This window comes from Podarcis filfolensis, assembly GCF_964270895.1.
Source record: "Podarcis filfolensis genome assembly, chromosome: 6".
Lineage (NCBI taxonomy): Eukaryota > Metazoa > Chordata > Lepidosauria > Squamata > Lacertidae > Podarcis > Podarcis filfolensis.
Window position 1 is genome coordinate 65,440,666 of NC_139609.1, and position 22,106 is coordinate 65,462,771.

Below are 22,106 nucleotides of genomic sequence, written 5' to 3' on the forward strand. Positions count from 1 at the left end.
TTCTCAGGGGGCAGGAATGAGCTTTCAATGTGTGGTGTGTACACAGCCCTTGAGCTAGTCATCTCACAGCCTACCCTGGTTCATTTGTTTGTGAGGAGATAATGAGAGGGGAGGAATCATCTACAAGATTAATTTCATTGGAGGTGTGACTGCTTGCCGATTGTTTTTTTCTTACAATTCTATCCTTCCTTTTGTCATTAAACCCAAGATGGCATACATATACTTAGCTGTTAGCCCACATCTCCCATCAAGCCTCTGGTTTCCTCCCCGTAACCCCCATGAGTTCCTGATGCCATCAAACTACTACTGTTGCCGCTTAAATAATAGCAAAAAGCCACAAAATGTGAGCTACAAATAGCATTTAGTGTGTTCTGCAGCACTTCCCCAGAGGGGTTTTGCCATTGCAACCCTGGAGAGAAAAACACAGCAAAGCTGGGGAAGTTCTATAGACACAGGAATTTGCTGTTGCCCTTGCAGACTGACAGAGGAATGCTCATCGGCTGTGCTAGTAATCACACTGATTGCACAGTAGTCAGTCCATACTAACAAAGGCTACATTAAACTGCATTATGGTTCAGACAAGTTTGCTTTGCTTTCTGGAAAGGATTTTTTGCCCCACAGACATAATTTTTCAGTTGCTTACGTTGATCTCTTTATTTTGATCTATGACTAGGGGCTGCAACCCTTCCTGCTTCCTCTCACTAACTTCCTCCTTCACATAGCTATAAGCATTGGATTCAGCACACAGCGCAAGGCAAGCCTCTGTGTCTCTTCCCAGCTTCCAGCCCAAGACTTGGACAGAAGGCTAAGCCCTGGCTAGTGTTCTTCTACTTCAAGTATGGCTTGCCATTCAGCCAGGAGGGATAGAAGGAAGACCCAACAGGTCTTTGGCCATCCACATGGGGGCTGCTTATAGCCCGAGCTAAGGCCATTAGCTAAACAAAGAAACTGGTCTGATCAGTTCAGCAGTTGCCTCTACTACAAACTATGATATCAACCTGCTTGAAGGTGAAGAAGATGAGGATCTGGCCAAAAAGGTGGTGTTTTAATATGGCCTGAGCAGTTTGTTTTAAATCTGAAAACTGAGAACATTTTACACTTATATAATCTATGTACATGCTGTTCCTTTAATTGTCTGTTATTTAAGATCTTAATAAACACATTTGCCTAATGTGTAACCCCCCTTCCATTTTTCAGACTGCACATAATCAGCTTTCCAATTGCATTATTCCCCCAACCACATTTTCTGTCCAACTGCATACTAAAATAATAATAATAATAATCTTTTATTATTGGGGGTCCCCTGAAGCCATGATTACAATTAAATTTCTGACCTATATAAATTGATTGTAGTTTTCCTGTGCTTTAGCTCGATTATATGCATACTCAGAAATGTCCCACTAAACACAACAGGAATTTTACCTATGTAAGTATGTGCATAACATTCTAATCTTGGTGGCTTTTAATAACCAATCAAATACCTTGAAAAAGTACTCATTTCTACTCATGGGAGGTATGTTCTAATCTCCACATAGTAGGAAATACGTCCAGAATTTCCCAGACATAGCTGGAAGCAGTTTGTCAAAATCTTTGCCAAAAAAAGCTCAGCAACTTTTGTGTCTGGCTTTTCACTTTTGGAAATATTACAATCCCAACATAGTGTCATCATACCTATTTGGCTCTTGTGAATGTAATATGTATGTATAATACATACAGACATACAAATAACAGGAAAGTTCATATCTTGTGCTTGTGATAGGAATTTCTGGTTGGCCTCTGTTATTTTCTCCTACCAATAGGGAACCTACGTGAGGACTCTATATGGGCTCTTGGATACCCCATAAGGGAAAAGGGCAGATTTTCATTTGCAACAGATGGCAACGCACAAAGGCACATTTGGTTACCCGGATTCTGGGAGCGAGGAAGGACTGGTGATCCAGCACGCACCAGGCAGTTTGGCAGGAGGAATAACCAGTCCTCCAGTGATCCCAGGGTCTGGAAATAACTAGAGGTCCAGCGGGGTTAACTGGAGGAAGCAAAGCTCGATCAGGCCAGCCTTAAACAACCAGTCAAGAGATCCCAGGATTGCCAGGACAGTGCATGCGGAAGTGAGTATAAGTAGGAAACACGGGTATTGCGTTGGGATGAACACAAACTAAAAGAGGGAGGGTTCCCCTTTCGGAGTTTGTCCAGATTTCTCCCTTTCAGACCCTTCGGAGTTTGTCTAGGTTTCCCCAGACCCCCTTTTTCAGAGTTTGTCCAGGTTTCCCCAGGTCCTTTTCCCTTCGGAGTTTGTCCAGGTTTCCCCTTGTTTCAGACCCTTCGGAGTTTGCCCAGGTCCAACCCCTTTTCGAGCTTACCCACGTTTCCAGTTAAGGAGTTTTTCTAGGTTCCCCTTTTCAGAGTTTGTCAGTCTTAGAAAATGGGTGCACCTCATTCAAAATAAATGAACCCGCAGACTCCTGATGGGAAAGAAGCCCGGTTGGTGCTTACTTCCCTGATGGGAAAGAAGCCCGGTTGGGGGAAAGGTTTAAACCAAGAACTGATAAAGCTCTGCCCTGCAGGGGAAAAAAAATATTCAAATTTCTTTATGTAAAAACTTGGAACTATTGAGGGAAATCACCCTTATGTGTCCTTTGCTCCAGGGGCTACTTAAAAAACAAAACAAAAGGGGTTAAGTACTGGACCATCAAAAGTCAAGAGGTTGCCAAGTTCCAAATCTAACATGCCAAATTCTTTCCACAGGTATAAATATCAGAGTACTCCTACTATAAGTTTGTCTCTCAAATAGTTTTTTCTTAAAAAAAAGAACAAGAAAAAGAAAAAAAGGGTTTTAATGAATTTTATAATGGGTTTTGTTTTGTGTGTATATACCTATGCATTTTAGGAACAGCATTTCCTGACGGAGGTTTTCACATGAAATAATTTTTCCTTTCAAACAGGATACTTGAACCTCTAAGAAGACTAAACCAATTAAAAAAGTGTTTTTCCCTTCTTTTCTCCCACAGCACAAATAATAATGAGGGGATACAAACAGTAATTTAAATATTCTATATCCGAGTTTCTCAGAAAAGTAATTGCATTTGTGTTAGTGGCTTTGACAATTTTTAAGTTACATACAATCTGTTTTCATTTATTAATCTAAGCACAACCAAACATTGTTTGTGGAATGGTATTTGTTTACCTTTTTGCCTGAGTATTTCTTATTAGTTCTGTCATTGTGGCTAGTTCAAGGTACTTGCACAACTTTAAATTGCCATTCATCTTTTCTTGGTATTAACTCATTTTCCAGTATTTTGCAATTAACATTCTAGCCGATGTTGTCACATCAAGAAACACTCTTTTATTTTCATTTGGGATACTCATTGTTAGAATGCCAAAATAGATAAGCGTAGAGTTACTTTAACAATTGTGTATTTTAGCATTTATTTATTTTTGGTTCCTCATACGTCATGTCCTTTTTTTTTTTTTTACTTTGGGGACATGTCCATCACATGTTGAATAAGGCTCCTTCATTTTGTTGCATCTCCAAAACTTATTGCTGATATGTGTTTATTCTGACTGATTTGGATGGGATCAGGTACCATATGTAAGCCATTTTCATGAAGTTCTCTTTTATCAGATAGCACATGGTGAATTTTAAGCCTTTTCCCAATGTTTTCCCATTTTTCAGTCCAGTAATAATCTGTGTGGTTTTGATAACATCTTTGTATTATTTAATAATAATTCTTCTCTAAATCTGATGTCTTTGTGTCAAGTCTGTTTTCATCTGACTGGTAATCTAATTTTTTATTTTTGTTTTCACCTTTCTTGTATTTCTACCCTTTTTCTTCCTGTATATGTGGAGTAACTAAGTGAAGGAAAGCAAACTTAGTAGATAATAACAATAATTATATGGAAATGTGATAACAATATTCAAATGAATAAAATGCTTAACACAGTAAGATTTTATTATTTGTAGTTTCCTAAGATAACTCTAGAATTATTTTTTTTTGGCTTTCCCCCCTTCCTTTTCTAACTGTGCCTTTAAGTCCCCCAAAAAACCCTTACAGGATATCCCTTCTACATAATGTTAATGCAGACCCAGTGATGGAAAACCCTCAGCCCAATTCCTCCTGATTACAAGGCTATTTATTACCTGCAGCAACAACAACAAAAGACACCAGAGTGGCCACAGCTATCTCTTTCCAAAGGATATAGACTGACGTGGGAGGGGGGCTGACAAAGGGGGAAAAGTTGAATTGCAAGGACACTCTCTCACTTTTAAACCTCAAGACTCTGTGCTCCAGGATTGAAAAGATATGTCAAAGATCACAATTGCCTCAAGATATGCAACTGATATTTCATTAGTTTGTTGTGTGATATTACGGTATGTAGGAATGCTAAAATGTGTCTGACAGTATGTTAGTTCCACAAAGGGGGGACCCAATTATTGTGTGTCCTGTAATTGTTTTTATGTTCAATGTATAGTGTCTTATTGCTTACACCAGTGGAGGATTCTCATGCATTTTGAGCCTTCTAATAGATCAGGCTATTGCGTAATCCAGTATTTAGATTAGATCATGTTCCACCTGGCACTCCCAAGTGTGCCAACCTTCTCTAACCATTTTTAAATTATTTTAATTCATTTCACACACGAAAAGGCAAGCTTCAGGATCCATGAAACAGCAGATGCATGAAGGTATATATGCCTTGATTTAGCAGGAATGATCCCTTATAGAGTTAAATTGACTAATTTGGACAGGTGCCCTTTTTAGAATGTTTTTTTACAGATTGGTTTGAAAAGTTGAAAACCATGGTGCTATCTAAATTCTAATTGGACTCAGTTTGAATTCGACAAGTGTACCCAGACTGCAACTACCTTTTTTGTCCCTTAAGGCCAAGTGAGCAACTTCCCCATAGTGCAAGACCAGAGCCTATAATAATAAAATCCCATAGAAAGGTCAAGGCAAGGACATCTCTCTCACGACATGTCCAAACCTATGGCAAGGTGACATGGTCTATATGAAAGCCCTAAAGGGATTCACCAGGGATTGTTCCTGCTGTGGTATGATGGGAGAGAGCTAAGTTTGACACCTGAGAACACACAAAAAAGGCAGAAACAAAACAAACTGCATTTCCAATCGTTATTGGACCATCCTGCTAAGTGAAAAGCATAGACCACTATTGAGTAAATGTTTCTTCCAAAGTGTTAGAATGCCGCAAGTAATTCAGTAGCAAAATGTAACATGTGTTATTTTTATGCAATATCCTATATTTACACAAAGGCATCCATTTACAACGTACCATGTTATTATTTGTGGGGCAAAATTTTTAAAGAAAAATTCTAGCCTCAAAGGAGGGATATTGTGATAGGAATTTTGAGGTCTTAGATATATGTTAAATGTTCATAAGTGTACCAACCAAGCATTTACATAGATCAGCACAGGAAGACTGACCTGAAATCATTTTTGATTCCCAAACCGACCAAATGTTTTCTCTGCAAGGAGGGGGCGGGGTCAGAGAGCCTTCCCATTGTCTCAGGAATAGAGTAATCAGCATTTCAATGGGTGATAGACTATCAGAGAAGGCTATCAGGAAAGGCAATCAGATAACCTGGCGGACAGGAAAAACAACACCTTTTCTGTGATGCAGATATGATGTTTGTGGGGGCTGGTCTTGTGTTACACCCCTTCTGTGATGTATGGAGGGGTGGTCTTGAGCTCCAGGGCAGAGAATTAAAAATGTCTATATAAGGCCTTGCACGCCATTGTTCTGGGTTCCTCCTCCCTCCTGCGTGTGGGGAGTGAGGACCCTGTTGCAATAGAAGAATAAAGACCAGGCTTACTAGCTGCTTTGCTTCTCAATATTCTCTGGTTGGCCTCTGTTTTCTCCTACCAATAGGGAACCTACGTAAGGACACTATATGGGCTCTTGGATACCCCATAAGGGGAAAGGACAGATTTTTGTTTACAACACACTCATATGCTATACTCTGAAAAAGCATGATGCAGCCAGTTTGCTGAAGGAAAGCAGGTTTGGATCTGGTCAGTGCCCAGACCATCAGCAGTGGCGCCATTGGCATCTCTCCCGGCCAGCCTCCAGGGAACCTATACAAGATGGATCTCAGTCTTTTCTCTCTCTTTCTTCTTCCCAACACACCTTGCTCTAAAGATTCTCTTTTCCTGTCACCTCAAACACACACTTCATCACCATGGCAACCTCTGTCTGCCCAGGCCTAATAATTCCTCTCAGATGGGCCATCAACCCCTTTTTATCATGTTAATGCCTCTATCCCAGGTGAAGCACTGGCTTGGAAGGAAACTTTATGAATTTCAAAGGTTCAGACAGGGGTCAGCAAGGGGTCGGTCCACCATCCCTCAGACCATGTGGTGGGCCCCGGACTATATTTTGAAACAAAATATGAACGAATTCTTATGCCCCACAAATAACCCAGAGATGCATTCTAAATAAAAGCACACATTCTACTCATTTAAAAACACCAAGCAGGCCTCACAAATAACCCAGAGATGCATTTGAAATAAAAGGACACAGTCTACTCATGTAAAAGCACACTGATTCCCGGACCGTCCACGGTCCGGATTGAGAAGGTGATTGGGCCACATCCGGCCCCCGGCCCTTAGGCCGCCTACCCCTGGTTTAGGATTTTGACTCTTAGGTTGGCAGAGAGACTAGAAATGGTTCTGGAGTTTTCTTAGCAGCTCCCTGGTCCCCTCTGCAATCCCTAGATTGCATCTGGATGTGTTCTTGTTAAGGGTTTAACTTTCAGCCACCTTCCCCTGTAAAATACTGTTTCTGGTCGCAACACTGCTTTCAGGAAGGTGAAAAGGCTACTATTCAGATGCTTTTGACCTGTCTTATTCCAATTTAGGGAAAACAAAGTTAAGCATCCCTTGCAAGAATGTGACACTGGTTGCATACACACCATACCATTAAAGCATTTTTACCCCTGCCCAAAGAATCCTGGGAACTGTACTTTACTTCTCACAGACCTAAAATGCCTTTCTTAACCAATTGTAATTCTCCTAATCCTTGGGGTGTACTGTGTGTGAGCTTTGAATGTTTATTAAAGATCTGGAGGGCAGCCACTAATTCTGCTATCAATAGAACTTGCTACCACTGAGCCTAGGGCTTGTTGATCGGAAGGTCAGCGGTTCAAATCCCCGCGATGGGGTGAGCTCCCGTTGTTTGTTCCCAGCTCCTGCCAACATAGCAGTTCAAAAGCACGTCAAAGTGCAAGTAGATAAATAGGTACTGCTCTGGCAGGAAGGTAAATGGTGTTTCCGTGCGCTGCTCTGGTTTCGCCAGAAGTGGCTTAGTCATGCTGGCCACATGACCCGGAAAAACTGTCTGCAGACAAATGTCAGCTCCCTTGGCCAGTAAAGCGAGATGAGCGCTGCAACCCCAGAGTTGTTCACGACTGGACTTAACTGTCAGAGGTCCTTTACCTTTTTATACCTATACTAGAAAATAGCCAAAAAGGAAACTGCCTTATCCTGAGTCAGACCATTGATCCCTCTCGCATTAGTAACTCGCATTAGAAACTACAACTAATCCAGAATGCGGCAGCTAGACTGGTGACTGGGGGCAGCCGCCGAGACCATATAACACCGGTCTTGAAAGACCTACATTGGCTCCCAGTACGTTTCCGAGCACAATTCAAAGTGTTGGTGCTGACCTTTAAAGCCCTAAACGGCCTCGGTCCAGTATACCTGAAGGAGCGTCTCCACCCCCATCATTCTGCCCGGATGCTGAGGTCCAGCGCCGAGGGCCTTCTGGCGGTTCCCTCATTGCGAGAAGCAAAGCTACAGGGAACCAGGCAGAGGGCCTTCTCGGTAGTGGCGCCCGCCCTGTGGAACGCCCTTCCAGCAGATGTCAAAGCGATAAACAACTACCTGACATTCAGAAGACATCTTAAGGCAGCCCTGTTCAGGGAAGTTTTTAACGTGTGATATTTTACTGTATTTTTGGTTTTTATGGAAGCCGCCCAGAGTGGCTGGGGAGGCCCAGCCAGATGGGCGGCGTATAAATAATAAATTATTATTATTATTATTATTATTATTATAGTATGATCCACACCAATTTGCAGCTGCTCCCTGGGATTTCAGAACTGGTTCTCTCCCAGCCCTACATGGAGCTGCCTGGGATTGAACCCAGGACTTTCTAATATGCAAAGTAGATGCTCTAACACTGAGCTAGAAACCTTCCCTAAAAGGAAACCATTTGCTTGGTGTGTTATGTTGCATGTAGTAGCTGGGCCTTGTGTCTTTAGCTGCTGCACAGCAAGATATTTAACAGGTGACGCTTTCTCCTCCACTACTATGTACCTATGCTAGGAAAGCTTTACCGTTTTAGCATCTCATGCAGCTATTAAAAAGCAGGAACTCTACTGGGGCGGGGGAATGGAGACAATTTGGGGATAGCGTGTATATCTCACAGCAAAAGGTTGCATCAAATTTCTACTTTAGACATGACAGAGAGGGGCGGACCCAGGAAGCACAAGAAATTTGCCTTTGTTCCTCTCATGAGTGAAGTCTAGAAGCAACCTGAGAAATGGGCTTTTAAGCTTCAGTAACCCAGCTATTTCTGTGCCTAACAGACTCCACCTGAAACTCTTAAGTAATGTTTCAGTTTATAAAAGACAGATGTACTCAAGAGAGGATTAGTAGGTTACAGTAAAATGGGCAGTTTAGCACTAATGGGGATATATAACAAAACACTTCTGGTCAGGCCTTGGGGGAGGCAGAAAGGACAGTGTTTTTGTTCCCACTCCCACAAACATTTCTCTGCTGTACTAGATAAGGGTTTCTAGACTAAAATGTGACCATTTTTATTGCTAGACATGGTACTGGAAAGTAGAAAAGGGAAGAATGCCCCCCTTTTCCTCTTGAACCTGTATATTGTAAGGAAAGATATTTCAGTTGTGAAGGTCCAAATTAACACTTCTTTTCTGTCCTCCCCCCCCCCACTGCTATCACATTGAGGGGGGGGGAAGCATGCCAACCCTGATTTTAAAAACATGCTCTGAGCATGTGCAGTTTTGCATTTTAAACACACTTAAATCATAGCATCATGACTGCAGGAACAAAATGAGCTTTGCTTCTCCTGCCTGGGTGGTAAATAAATTTACTTGGGAATAAGCACCATTTTGTAATAGAAAGAATAATATATTTTAAAAGTTTTTTTCTTTAAAGAGCATTATGTACATGCCTGGCCAGCTGTCTCTTGGCCATAAAATAGTAAGAAAGGTTTTTGCAGTGAATAGTGTCAGCCCTGATGGGCTCTGAACTAGCTCTGCTTGCTGCTGCCCAATCATCTGTGTGGTCATTTGGGGCATCCCTGAGCTGCAGGGTCATGACGTCTGGCCTATAGAGCATCCAGCCCCAGCTGGAAAAAACCCCAAAGCATTCCTTTGTAGCCAGTGCAAAGCCTTCAGTGTTTATTAATTCTAAGTTGAAACTAACATCTTTGTTAATTTTTATTGCACATACTGACTTTGTTTACAGGGGAATAATGGAGGCAGAGTGACTTACTACTTAAAAGTGAGCCTACTTGTTCTGTATACTTGTACCCTATTGAAATGTTGAACTGTTTGTTGGACCCATCTGTAAAATAAGGATAGTAAACTTTATTTAGCTTTGCCCTAGGCAAATGTACTGAATTGCTAAATGCTTTTAGAAGCCATGATAAATGAGCATGTTATCTCATGACCATTAGCTCCTTTCAGATTTCAATTTACAAGAACGTTGAACTTCCCTTGCCTTAGCAAAACGGCAGGATCACAGCATTAAGAGTGTTTTGCAACTACAGATTATATTACTATATTCAGTTATCCCTCTTGGCAACTACTCTTGCTGATTAGATTTGCCCCTCAAAAGGCTGATCTATGTTAATGTTGATTGGACCGTAGGACTAAGCGTGAAGCACTTAAAACTTTATTCACAAAGGCGCTAAAACGTGATGTGATTTACATTTGAATCGCATTGTTCTGGCCAGGTGAGACCAGAGTCGACTATATAAAGGCTGGCTCGCCTTCTCCAGAAATGGCCTGGTGTTTCTTCCAGCAGCGTTTGCGGTTGCTTTCAGGACCGGTAAAAATACTTCGTTGGCCGTTTGGAAGCGCAAAGAACTCTAGAATCATCCTGAAGACAAGTTCGGAGTGGATTCCTATCCCTTTCAGTCGTTGTCTAGGACTTCGGCGGATCGGTTGGGCTTGATCAGAGAGAGGACCTGTGCCGATCCAGAGGCGAGAAACTTGGGTACTTGGGCTCAGCTGATCTTAACCCGCGTGAAGATGGCAACTAAAAGGCGCGCGCGAGGAACTGAATGTAGCGGGGTGATAACCACGTCGAAATGGAAAAGATGTAAGTGCGGCGCTGCGCAGCTTGCCGGGGTCGAGCTGTGGCGGGGGAGCCACGTGGCGCGTGAAGCCACAAAGGGGAGCCTTTCCTTTAGGATGCTGCAGGCGAAGCAGCCGCGGAAGAGGACGGCGCTCTGCCCGTGCCTGCGCGCCCCAAAGCGGCTCTCCCCGAGGCCGGCGGATCTCGCTCCCGAACAAGGTGCCCCGGCTGATCTTTCAGGCCATGCTCAGCTGCGTCACGGGCGGCAGGTCCCGCCACGAGGGCCCGTCTCCTGGGTTTAGGCTCGGGGAAGCCGACCCTCCATGTTCTCGGCCTGTGCCTTGGCGCACGTAACATGGAGGCGCTCCTTTCAAGGGCAGCGGGGTTTGCCGTTTCCATTGGAAACGCCCCTAGTATCTGGGCTCTGATCGTCCAGGGTTGTATCTCTCTTTCCCCCACCCCCTCCTTCCCAAATGAGATGGATCCGGGTGCCTGGGGAGGGGCTGCGTGCTTATGATTTGCGTTTTTGCTAACGTATCGCGGCCGCGACAATCGGAGAAAATGTCTCCCGTCACGACGGCGAGCCTCGATTCCTCGGCGCGGCTCAACCGCCGCTGATCACGTGGAGAGCGGGGGGAGGGGAAAAAGAAAGCGGCTGTTCGCATCCCCGCCTCGGCGCTCGGCTGCTTCCGCCTCGGCGCTCGGAGCGTGAGGCGTTAGCTGGCGTGCTGCGCTCGGCTGGCTCCGCCTGACTCAGTCGAGAGAGGGGCGCGGAACGGAGCGGGAGCAGCTGGGCTGAGCGGAGGGGCCCAGAGGGCGCGGCGACTGGAAGAGCGGCGGGGGCCGGGCCGGGCTCGCTGGCGGGCGGGCGACGGGGGCCGAAGCCTGGCGTCAGCGGCATCCGAGAGGCCCGGGGGCTGCCCCTGTGCTGGCCGCCTCGAGAAGGCCGCGGCGGCCGCGCTCCCCCTTGCCCGGGCCGGCCCCGTGTCCCGGGGCTAGGATGCGCTCGCTCGTCCCCCGGCACCGGCAGGCAGCTCCCGGCCCGGCCCGTGGCTGAGACACCCCCAACGGCGGCGAGTAAGTGCCCGGGCGGCCCCTCGCGGGGAGGCCTCGGGGTGGGATGCGGCGGGCGGGGACGGCGCTTTGTCGTGGGCTGTGGGCAGGTCGCTTCTCGGGTTCAGAGGCCGCCATCATCGCACTCGAGGGCCGCTGAGGCCTGGCTGGGGAGGCGGAGGCCGAGCGTTGTCAGCCAGATCGCGTAGCTTTTGGGAGTTGGGGGAGTCGCCCGTCGAGGGACGGGACTCGGGTTCCTGTATTTCTCTTGCTTATGCGGCCCCCTCTCCGTAACAACCTGTTAATCCACGAGGCTCCCCTCCCCACTGTAAAAAACAAAAATGTCCTGCGAGTGGGGCGCTGTGTAATCCTTTCCCATTACGCCCGTCGCTGGGCCTCCGGTTAGTGAGTGGGTAGGGCATTTTCATATTCTCTCTCCCCCCCGCCCGCCTTCCGCCTCTGCCAAGTTTAAACTATGGTTCATTGAAATAAGTCCCTCTTTTAAGAACTTCCTCCAGAGGCATATTCTACCGCCATCGTCAGCTTTCCTGTACTTGTGCTTATTCATTTAATTACTGCTTACGTTTTTATCGCCCCTCTCAAGATATATATCCTTCCAAGGTGGGGTGGCTTATCAGAAATATTAAATTACATTTATTATACAAATATTAAAGCACACTTTAAGAAAACGTACTAAAGAAAATCAACATATTAAAAAGTCTTCTGCTGCTCCTCTCCCTGCCCTGTAGCAGAATGACCCTGTTGTGGGGAGTGGATAGTCCATAGTCCAGCGCAGGCTCTGAGATGGTCTTCATTTCTTGTCTCTGCTGGAAGCCTTCAAACAGGACGCTTGGGTGTGGATTATGGGGACATAAGAAGCTGCTTTATAGTGAGTCAGATCACTAGTCCATCTAGCACTAATGTTGTCTACACTGGCAGGCACCAGCTCTCCAGAGTTTCAGATGGGATGGTCTAGAGACTCTAGCCCTACTTGGAGATTTTTGTGAGGGAGAGCTGCAGAGGGATTGCTAGGCGGTTCTGTTGAACTGAACTGGAACCTTTAGCAAAAATGTTAGTGTTTTAACAAGTAGAAAAACCAAAGCATACGTCATTCTTCAGTAAAATGTGCTCATGTGAATTCCACTTTGTGGTATTGTGATTCTATTCTCATAGCAAAAGTTTTCACTATGAGAATACTTGACATTTTAGTAGCTGAACAAGTGAACTCCTGGTTTACAGCTGGTGGTTTTGATAAACTCAAATGCTTTGCATGCATTGTGGCATTCTGTTGTTGCAAATGCTGTTATTAAATACATCACAGAATGATTATGCTTGGAGTCAAAGCAGGTATTTAGTGCTGTATTCAGAGGGTAGCCAGATAACCTGTTTCAGTGTTCCTAGATGGGTACAGGTATAAATAGCAAAATTCTGTAGCTAGACTAAAGCCAAAGCCTGATATTATCAACTGTAGAAAACTGGCCTTAGTTTGTTCCTCAGACCCCACAAAGTGCAGGAGGGATAACATGCTTTATATTAGCATCTTAAAGCAAATATTGTACTACATTGCTTGAAGCAGAATATAGCTTTAATTTTACTTCCTGCTTATGAACAAAAGCTAAATGCCCTCTTCAGAACCAAATATTTATGTAGTCTAGGACTGTGGTATCTTCGTAAGCTCTGGATGTGTGTTGATGTAGCAAATGAAGAGCTCTGTATAGAAATCTGCTATACAGTGGTACCTCGGGTTAAGAACTTAATTCGTTCTGGAGGTCTGTTCTTAATCTGAAACTGTTTTTAACCTGAAGCACCACTTTAGCTAATGGGGCCTCCTGCTGCTGCTGCGCCGCCGCTGCACGATTTCTGTTCTCATTCTGAAGCAAAGTTCTTAACCCGAGGTAATATTTCTGGGTTAGTGGAGTCTGTAACCTGAAGTGTATGTAACCTGAGGTACCACTGTATTAGTGCAGTCCCACCTCTAAAGCTATCTAGGTCACAACACCCTGAAATGCAGAACCTGCCACTGTGGAGATCACACCCTAATATTTTTTTAAGAACTAGATGAGTGGCTAGTGTGAACTTGTTGACATGGCTGAAGAATTGGTGGCAGCAAAAATGTGCTCATTTTTACTGATAGCATTTTGCATTAAGATCAACTTTATAAAACATGAACATTGCCGATGTGGCATCTGACCTAGCTTACATACAAAATGGGGTGGGAGTTAAAACAGTTTCCTGGATACTGATAAAAGTGTTTTACTGAAATTGAAACTTGTGTTGTGGTTGTTCTTTGAAACTTAATATGATGTTTTTAGTACAGCATTTATCCTTGGGGACAGATGTTGTCTGGGAGTGAGAAGTTGAAGGGCCATCTCTTGGAGCCAAACTCATCCCTTCTTAACTACTGGTTTTTACATGCAACATGCTCCTGACAGAGTTGGAATAAACTGTTGGAAAGGATTTTAGCTCTTGAAAACACTTGAGTCTTTGCCAAAATCACAGAAAAAACATTCATGTTGTTCCTTTAATCTGCCCTTGAATAAGTAGTGTGTACAAGACATTGCTATCTTGGTTTAGAGATCAGAGCAGTCACTTTTACTACAACCTGGCTTAATTACAGTAAGATATGAAAGATGTTTGCAGTGAGTGGTTAAAGCATAATTGGGGGGCGGGGAAGAGAAGACCTCTCCTGATTTAATCCACTGAGGCAGCTTGAACAAATGGATTAGCTGATCTCAGAAAAACTAAACATACTACTGTTCTCTGTATCTGGAAGAAATACAATTTAGTTGCCCTCCTCTGCACACGTCCCAGCTTGTCAATATCCTTCTTGAATTGTTCTGAGAACTGGACTGGACACAGGATTCCAGGTGTGGTCTGACCAAGGTAGAATACAGTGATACTATTACTTCCTGGTATCACTGTTAAGCTGATCACCTGGGTCTTCTTTCCTCTGCTTTTTAAAGGTGGGGACATTTATCTGCCCCCAGACTGTAGGAACCTCACAGGTTCTCCAAGGCCCTGAAGATTTGAATTCATTTAAAGTAGCTAGGTGTTCTTTCCTATCTTCGGCTGCAGCTCTCTCCTTGCATCGTTTATTTTATCACCAGGTTGGGCACTGCTTTCCTTTTGGGTGAAGACAAGACAAAGTAGGTGTTAAACAGTTCCACCTTCTCTCTATCACCCATAGCACTACTCCATGCAGCGGACTACTACTTTTTTGTTCTTTCTCTGCTTCAAACATAGCCAAAGAAACCTCTTGTGTTTTTCACCTTTCTTGCAAGCCTGAGCTCATTCTGAGGTTTGGCCCACCTGACTTCTCCCTGCAACTGTATACTCTTCCTTCATTATTTCTCCTTTCTTCCATTTCTAATACATGCTGTTCTTAAATATCCATAAGATCTTATGCTGCCATACTAGATGCCTCCTACTTTAAGTAACCCCCATCCATCTTGGACTCCCTTCTCTTTTAGAATTTCTGATCATGGGATCTCTCCCCGTAGTTCATTAAGCTTTTTGAAATCAGCCTTCAGAAATCCCAGAGTGCATGTCCAACTACACTCAGCTTTCCCTTGCCTCTGTATAATGAAACATGATCACTTCCTCCCAGTACTTCCACTTTGTCAATCAGTTCCTCCCTGTTGGTGAGAAAGAGGTCCAAGAGATGTTGCTTCTTCCATCTTCTGGGAAATGAAATTGCCGGTGGTGGAATTTGTTGAACCATACATTCTTGGCAGAGTTAGAGTTTCAGCATATATCGGGGTAGTTGAAGTCTCCCATGACTACTAGAACTCTCCTTTTTGAATGTTTGGTAATCTGCTGTAGGAAGGCACCACCCACTCTTCGGTCTTGCTTGAAGGTTTATAGCAGACACCTGCAGTCAGGTCACTTTTGTTCTCCTCCTACAATTTTTATCCATGTACTCTCAATATGCCTTCAATTCTCCAGGTCATGGATTTGTTAAAAAGTGTATACATGCTTTACATGTAATGCTCTTCCTCTTCCCTACTTGTTTGGTTTGTTCCTTTTGAATAGGTTATACCCCTCAATTTTTACATTCCAGTCATGATTCTCATCCCACCAGGTTTCAGTAATGCCTGTTAGGTCACATTTGCCATCCTGCATTAAATGCTCAAATTGATAATAGAATAGCCAGTTGAACATTAGGCTGCCAGTACTTAGGATAGTTGTTATTTCCAGGAATTGGTAGCTTTCTATTGTGTAATGTGTGTGTCACTTCAGTTGGCAATCTGATGCAGGGTTTTGAAATGGCTGCTTTGGCTCAGGCTTTTGTCCTGTGTCATGTTTTCTTGTTTTCTGACTGTCTTGGTCTTCCAGCACATCACAAAAGATTTTAAGGAACACCCTGTTTTCATGTTGGGGTAATCCACATGTCTGATGAGACATATTATATATGTGCAGTCTAGAAGAGACCAAAGCATACTTTAAATTGGTTCAAGTGTGTGTAACTTCCTCTGGATAGTGTCTCATCATCGCTGGCAACAATGAGTTAATTTGGCAGTCTTCATAGCTGCATGTAGTGACATACCCAAAATCCTACATAGAACTCCCTACTAAGTAAATTGATACACTTTTTTCAGAGCTGCTCTTTTGACCGTCCCAGATTACTTGTAGCAGTAAGCCAAACAATGGCTTACTATGAAAGAGCAAACATGTGAATTCGCAGAGAGAAGAACACGGCTCCTTTGCTTCTCTAACGCTGTTGCTGCACTGCTGCTCTGAGCTAAACCATAGTTTGGCTTAGCATTATGTCCAAACCTAGGCTTGCTGTTTATCTCCCCAGACAAACCATGAGTAGTAAGCCATAGAATAAATATTAACTATGGCCCATGGTTTGCCTGGATTGAAATAAAACGGCAAGCCTGCATTTTGACATAATGGCTAAGCCAAACCACAGTATTGGGCTCAGAAGTGGAGCACAGCAACCAGTCTTGTCTTTGGGAACCTGCATGTTTGCTTGTTCATGTGCTTTGTGTTGTGTGAATCAGGTCAGTGAGTAAAAGAGCGGCGGCTTACATGGGCCATTATGAATGATGACACAAGCAGAAGCTTGTCATTGTCCTCTATGGACAATGTCAAATTGTATTGATGGAATAAGTTGCTTCATTGGCATTGTTTCTACTCCTAGCAAACTTTTCAGTGTTAGTTGGCACAAAAGTGTCAACACTTCTGTGAATGAACCACTTTTTCAAAATGGAGAAACTAGTTTGCAAAATGAGAACAGTTATGAAAGCATCTAAACTTTAGTCACAGTCAAAAGAAACGTGTGAATTGGCTGTGGTCTGGTGTCACACTACTACTAAGGTCTTGCAGGAAATGTGGCTTGAATAGCTGTTGGCAAATGCTCTGTTAGTCTTTAAAAACACGTGTTTCTAAAATTCAGGCTCTGCAAGTTGGAGAGAGTGTTTGCCAGTCTCCTTTGTTGAGCCTTACTTTCCTTTCACTGTAAAAGCAAATGATCAAAAGGTTACCCTCTGAATGTTTTGAACTAATGCTTTGAACTATAATTCCCATCACCTCCAGCTATTGGCCATGCTAGTTGGGCTGCTGGTAGCTGGTCCATAACCTGTTTTGTAAGGCATTGCAGATTAAAATCTGTCCCCCTAAATAGGCCTGACAACAAGCAAATATTTGGACTGGACTTTGAAGGGCCAGCTGGAGCCTGCCGCCTTTTCTCTGTGACACTTGAGACATAAACTGTTAGACCATTTATGTTTTTATCTGAAGGTAACCTTCCATACGGGACGCGGGTGGCGCTGTGGTCTAAACCACTGAGCCTAGGGCTTGCTGATCGGAAGGTCGGCGGTTCGAATCCCCGCAACGGGGTGAGCTTCCATTGCTCTGTCCCAGCTCCTGCCCACCTAGCAGCTCGAAAGCACGGCAAAGTAGATAAATAGGTTCCTCTCCGGCGGGAAGGTAAACGGCGTTTCCATGCGCTGCTCTGGTTTGCTTAGTAATGCTGGCCACATTACCTGGAAGCTATCTGCGGACAAACGCCGGCTCCCTCGGCCTATAGAGCGAGATGAGCGTGCAACCCCAGCGTCGTTCGTGACTTTACCTTTAACTTTCCATCATGAAATTGCTAGTCTTTACTTCTAATACTTTAATGTATATTGCTTTTTATCACACAGAACCACAGCACTGAAATTTAGCAAAATATAAACAGTAAAGCTACAGTATAAGAAAACATCAACTCATCAGCACCAGTCATGAGTAGCATCTGATCCTGACATTGCTTAATTGAAGGCAGTGTTGGTGTCCTTTTTGCAATACTGATGAAGTCAGGCATATTCCCTTTTGCTTGTTAGTGTTTTCTAGTCAGTGTTAGTTTTCATTAAGTTCTCAAGGCAACTTTGAAATGAACTAAAAGCCATTTGGTTGGTTTTTTTAAAAAAAATACTTTCAGCACAGTCAAGCTGTGGATCTGGGAAGTATCCTTAGGGATGACTTGCTTCTAGGAGTGAGGTTGGGGAGTATCCTTTGGGAAGCATGACCTGTCTATAGGAGTAATTTTTGGGACGACATTGTGACTTCTGTCCTTAATTGTAGGTGGTTTGTATTTCGGTAGCGGTAGGATGGACAACTTGTTTGGTCGTGGTCAGGTGGATTACACATGTTGTATGTCGTAGAGCATAAAGGAAATGATAGAACCTATAAAACAGCAAACTAATGCAAATATTAACCCCACAATACTTTAACCAGCACATCTACTCAAAGCCATTTTATTAACTCACATGTTTCCTACACCTGACTTAAAGTAACATTTCAGCAGTTTTCCTTGTAACTAGGCATTTGACCACTTACAAGGAAAGTTGCACCCTCCCAAAAAATATTTATTGTTGTTCTTGGTTCCTGATCCCCCTATGTATGGATATCCGCTGGCCAGGGTGACCAAGAATCTAATATTGTTTAGCTGCTGATGTGGCAGTTTGTGTGTAGCTATAGGCAATCTATGGAAAGAGCCACCTCCCTTGTTACCTTTGGGAAACATTTGGTGAGGTCACACACTCTCCATTATTACTTAGTGGGTAAAAAGAGAGCTGTGAATCTGGCTCTTTTTCCCAAGTGTGATTTCTTGTTGTGTGATATATTTATTGCTTATTCATTAATTAGCTCTTTGTTTACTTTTCAGGTATGGCCTCTCAGCTGCAGGTATTCTCCCCCCCATCAGTATCTTCGAGTGCCTTCTGCAGTGCCAAGAAACTGAAAGTGGAGCCCTCTAGCTGGGATGTTTCAGGACCGAGTAACGGTGACGAGTATTACAGTCACAGCAAAAACCTCCCAGGTGCTCAAGGGCCAGCCAGCTCCTCTCACCAGGTAGCAAACTTCAGCATCCCTGCTTATGACCAGAGCCTCCATCTCCCTGCTCCTTCAGTTGAGCACATTGTGGTCACAGCAGCCGACAGCACAGGCAGTGGTGGAACAACGTCGTTCCAAAGCAGCCAGGCCCTAACACACAGGGCTAACATTGCTTTGCTGGAACCGTACCAAAAATGTGGATTAAAAAGGAAAAGTGAGGAAGTTGACAGCAACGGTAGCGTGCAAATTATTGAGGAACATCCACCTCTCATGCTGCAAAACAGACCTGCGGTGGGTGCTGCGGCCACTACCACCACTGTAACAACGAAAAGCAGTAGTTCCAGTGGCGAAGGGGATTACCAGCTGGTCCAGCATGAAATCCTTTGTTCCATGACAAACAGCTATGAAGTCCTGGAGTTCTTGGGCCGAGGGACCTTTGGGCAGGTGGCAAAATGCTGGAAGCGGAGCACCAAGGAGATTGTAGCTATCAAAATCCTGAAAAACCACCCTTCCTATGCCAGGCAGGGGCAGATCGAAGTGAGTATCCTGTCCCGGCTGAGTAGTGAGAATGCTGATGAATACAACTTTGTCCGCTCTTATGAGTGTTTTCAACATAAAAACCACACATGCCTGGTGTTTGAGATGCTGGAACAAAACTTGTACGACTTCTTAAAACAAAATAAGTTTAGCCCCCTGCCTCTGAAATACATTCGGCCAATTTTGCAGCAGGTGGCCACTGCCTTGATGAAACTGAAAAGCCTGGGTCTAATACATGCTGACCTGAAGCCTGAGAACATCATGCTGGTTGATCCTGTACGCCAGCCATATAGGGTGAAGGTCATAGACTTCGGCTCTGCAAGTCATGTGTCGAAAGCTGTGTGTTCTACTTACTTGCAATCACGCTATTATAGGTAAGTACCCATTTCATTTATTTAAACAACAGGGGGTTTTTTTTGCATGGCATTCATCCTGTGGCACTTGATAGGTAAATTGTCTCCTTAAATCATGCCTGTCTGCTTTCTGTCTGCTTCCCATTTATCCTTTCCTGTTTCTTTTCCATTTGTGTTTTCAACTTGAAATATATTTACAAATATTTTGCAAATAACTGGGTTGATAAAGTTGAGTGAGAACTCAGAAGCCTGACTGCTTCAAGCAGACTGCAGATGCCAAGGGGGGGGGGGGAAATGTCATTATTTAACATTTAGAAAAAGAACTTATATGCTTCTAGAATTTGGGAATTTATATTTCTCCAATGGTAGTCATCCTTGCCACATGAATAAGCACTTAAAACATTTTAAGGGTTTGAGATCACTCTGGATGTGCCCAAGTTTGAGTTCAACCTGGCATATATCCGTTGACACTTGTAAGCCACACTCTTGGTGTTAAAATTGTGGTATCTGTGTTGGAGTGTTGGGAAGCTCAGATGTTTGTATCAGATTTGTCAGGCAGCTGCGATATTCAAATGGGTACCCAGTAGTCATGTTGTCATAAGCATAAACCATGGCTTGCTGTGCACAAGTGAAATCATGCCTGCATTGCTCTTCCTGGCTTTTGGGAAAAGAAAGCCATGATGTCTGGATTGATGTTATTTCTGAACCAGATATTTGTTGGATCAATCAATCAACCTCTGTTGAATGTTTTAGAAGTATTGGGTCTGGCATCACTTTCGCTGCCTTGACCACAGCAGTGGTGAATGCCTGTATATATGTTTGCTACCAATATGCTTTTATGCCTGTCAAGTAAACTTATACACTTTAATGAATCTTTATGGCATCCATGAGTGTTTATTGTCTACTGTGTGTACCTTCAACCCCAAATACACTTCCCAGGAAGGAGCTGTGTTGAGATGTAACTCTGCCGAGTATGGCTACTGGCACACATGCACAGCGAAAGTGATGCTGGACCCAATCCTTCTAAATCATCCATCAGATGTTGATGGACTGATCCAACAGTATTGTGAGTTGGTTGTTCCCAACAATTCATGATTAGTAAGATAAGAATAAACGGCTGATTTTCAGTCCCAATAATCCATAATCCCATGTTCAAATGTACTGTGAAGACAAGGATTGTGATCTATTTCCTCCCAGCACCTTTCATGTATAAACACTTCATTCCTTTTTTAAGCCTCTGAAAATAACAATATGCAGCTGGTTATCTAAACAAAATATATTTAGAACAAGGAGGGGAATTTGATCTACTACTTAGTTTGGTGATTGACACAAATAGTTCAATGGCAACTGCTGTCCATCTTGATATCACACATGGTTGAGTTGGTGACTTTGTTGATTTTCCTGTGTTTGCTGGGAAAATATGACTAGCTTGTAAGATGATTAATACCTACAATGCTTGGGTGTGTGTGTTAGGGTAGTGTTTCAACCCAACACTGGGATCTCTTGTCATTTTTGTGTGGTCAGTGTATGGCTCACTGGATAATGAATTTGGGCATAGGTTCAAATTCCTCCTTGGAACTCAATGAGTGACATAGGATAACCACTGTTTTCCTAAAGGAAAGGGAACTAGGTAAAGAAACATGGAGCTGGGTAGAGAGGTTGGACGTGGTGGTCAACTGCAGCTTAAGTTTACGACCACATTTCTCAACATGTTTCTACTTCTTTGGGATAAAACCTTTAATACTCCTATAGATCTGGCAATGAAGTTGTTATTTTCCAGCGTAGCCAAGTACTCGCTGGACTTAAGCTGTATGAAATTAAATGTTGTAGTGAATTGTGTGCTAAATTTGTCAGATCATTTTCTCACTGTAATGCCTTTAAAACATCAACAGGCTGATCTTATACCTTAGCAGTAATTACTTAGGAGCTATTCCTATTGAATTTAATTCTTTGAGTTATCCCAAGTGTGAGTGCATACAGCCAAAGGTTGTTTGTGTGGAAAAGTCATGATTCTGTGCCCACAGAGTTAACACCATCGAACATAAAAGCTTTACTTTGAAGTATATAGTGCTTAGGTTTGGGAAGTGTGGTTGTATCAAATCTATTTGATCCAGAGGAACAGTCTGTCAGCAGAATGGGGATTGAAGCGATATTTGGCAGTAACCCTCGGCAGTACCTTGTGCCACCTCAAACCCTGTTTCAGAGGGTTCCTCAAACCTCTAGAGCATCTCTGGATCAAAGAGTCCCCCTGTCACCAGAGGGACAGCAGTTGTTATAACCCCTATGGCTCTGTTAGGCTACCCAAGTTGAACTCATTGAATAGAAGACTGCATTGTGCTGGTATTATAGAAACTATGTGTATTGCTAGTTCCATTTATTAAATAAGAAAAATGTACTTTGAGATAATTGTATCAGTTTTTATAGATTTCAGAGGGTGATCAATGATACTCTTTTGCACTAAAAGCAACGGAATACTGCAGCACCTTACAGGCTAGGAACATCGTTA

At 43.5% G+C, this 22,106-nt stretch overlaps 1 protein-coding gene across 10 annotated transcripts in view; it reads left to right on the forward strand.

Annotated features, from left to right (window-relative positions):
* The first annotated feature begins 9,928 nt into the window (after positions 1–9,928).
* HIPK1 (homeodomain interacting protein kinase 1) overlaps positions 9,929–22,106 on the forward strand; it is a 44,292-nt gene continuing 32,114 nt past the window's right edge. For 4 of the 10 annotated variants that reach the window (XM_083617301.1, XM_083617303.1, XM_083617309.1 and 1 more), the window contains exons 1-2: positions 10,407–10,559; positions 18,544–19,621. In XM_083617301.1, the coding sequence (XP_083473427.1) occupies positions 10,457–10,559; positions 18,544–19,621 (1,181 nt within the window). In that variant the 5' untranslated portion in view covers positions 10,407–10,456. Of the gene's footprint in view, positions 10,365–10,406; positions 10,560–11,100; positions 11,157–11,201; positions 11,418–18,543; positions 19,622–22,106 lie in introns of those variants that run through there. The other 6 variants (XM_083617307.1, XM_083617308.1, XM_083617305.1 and 3 more) reach the window with 4 other exon arrangements.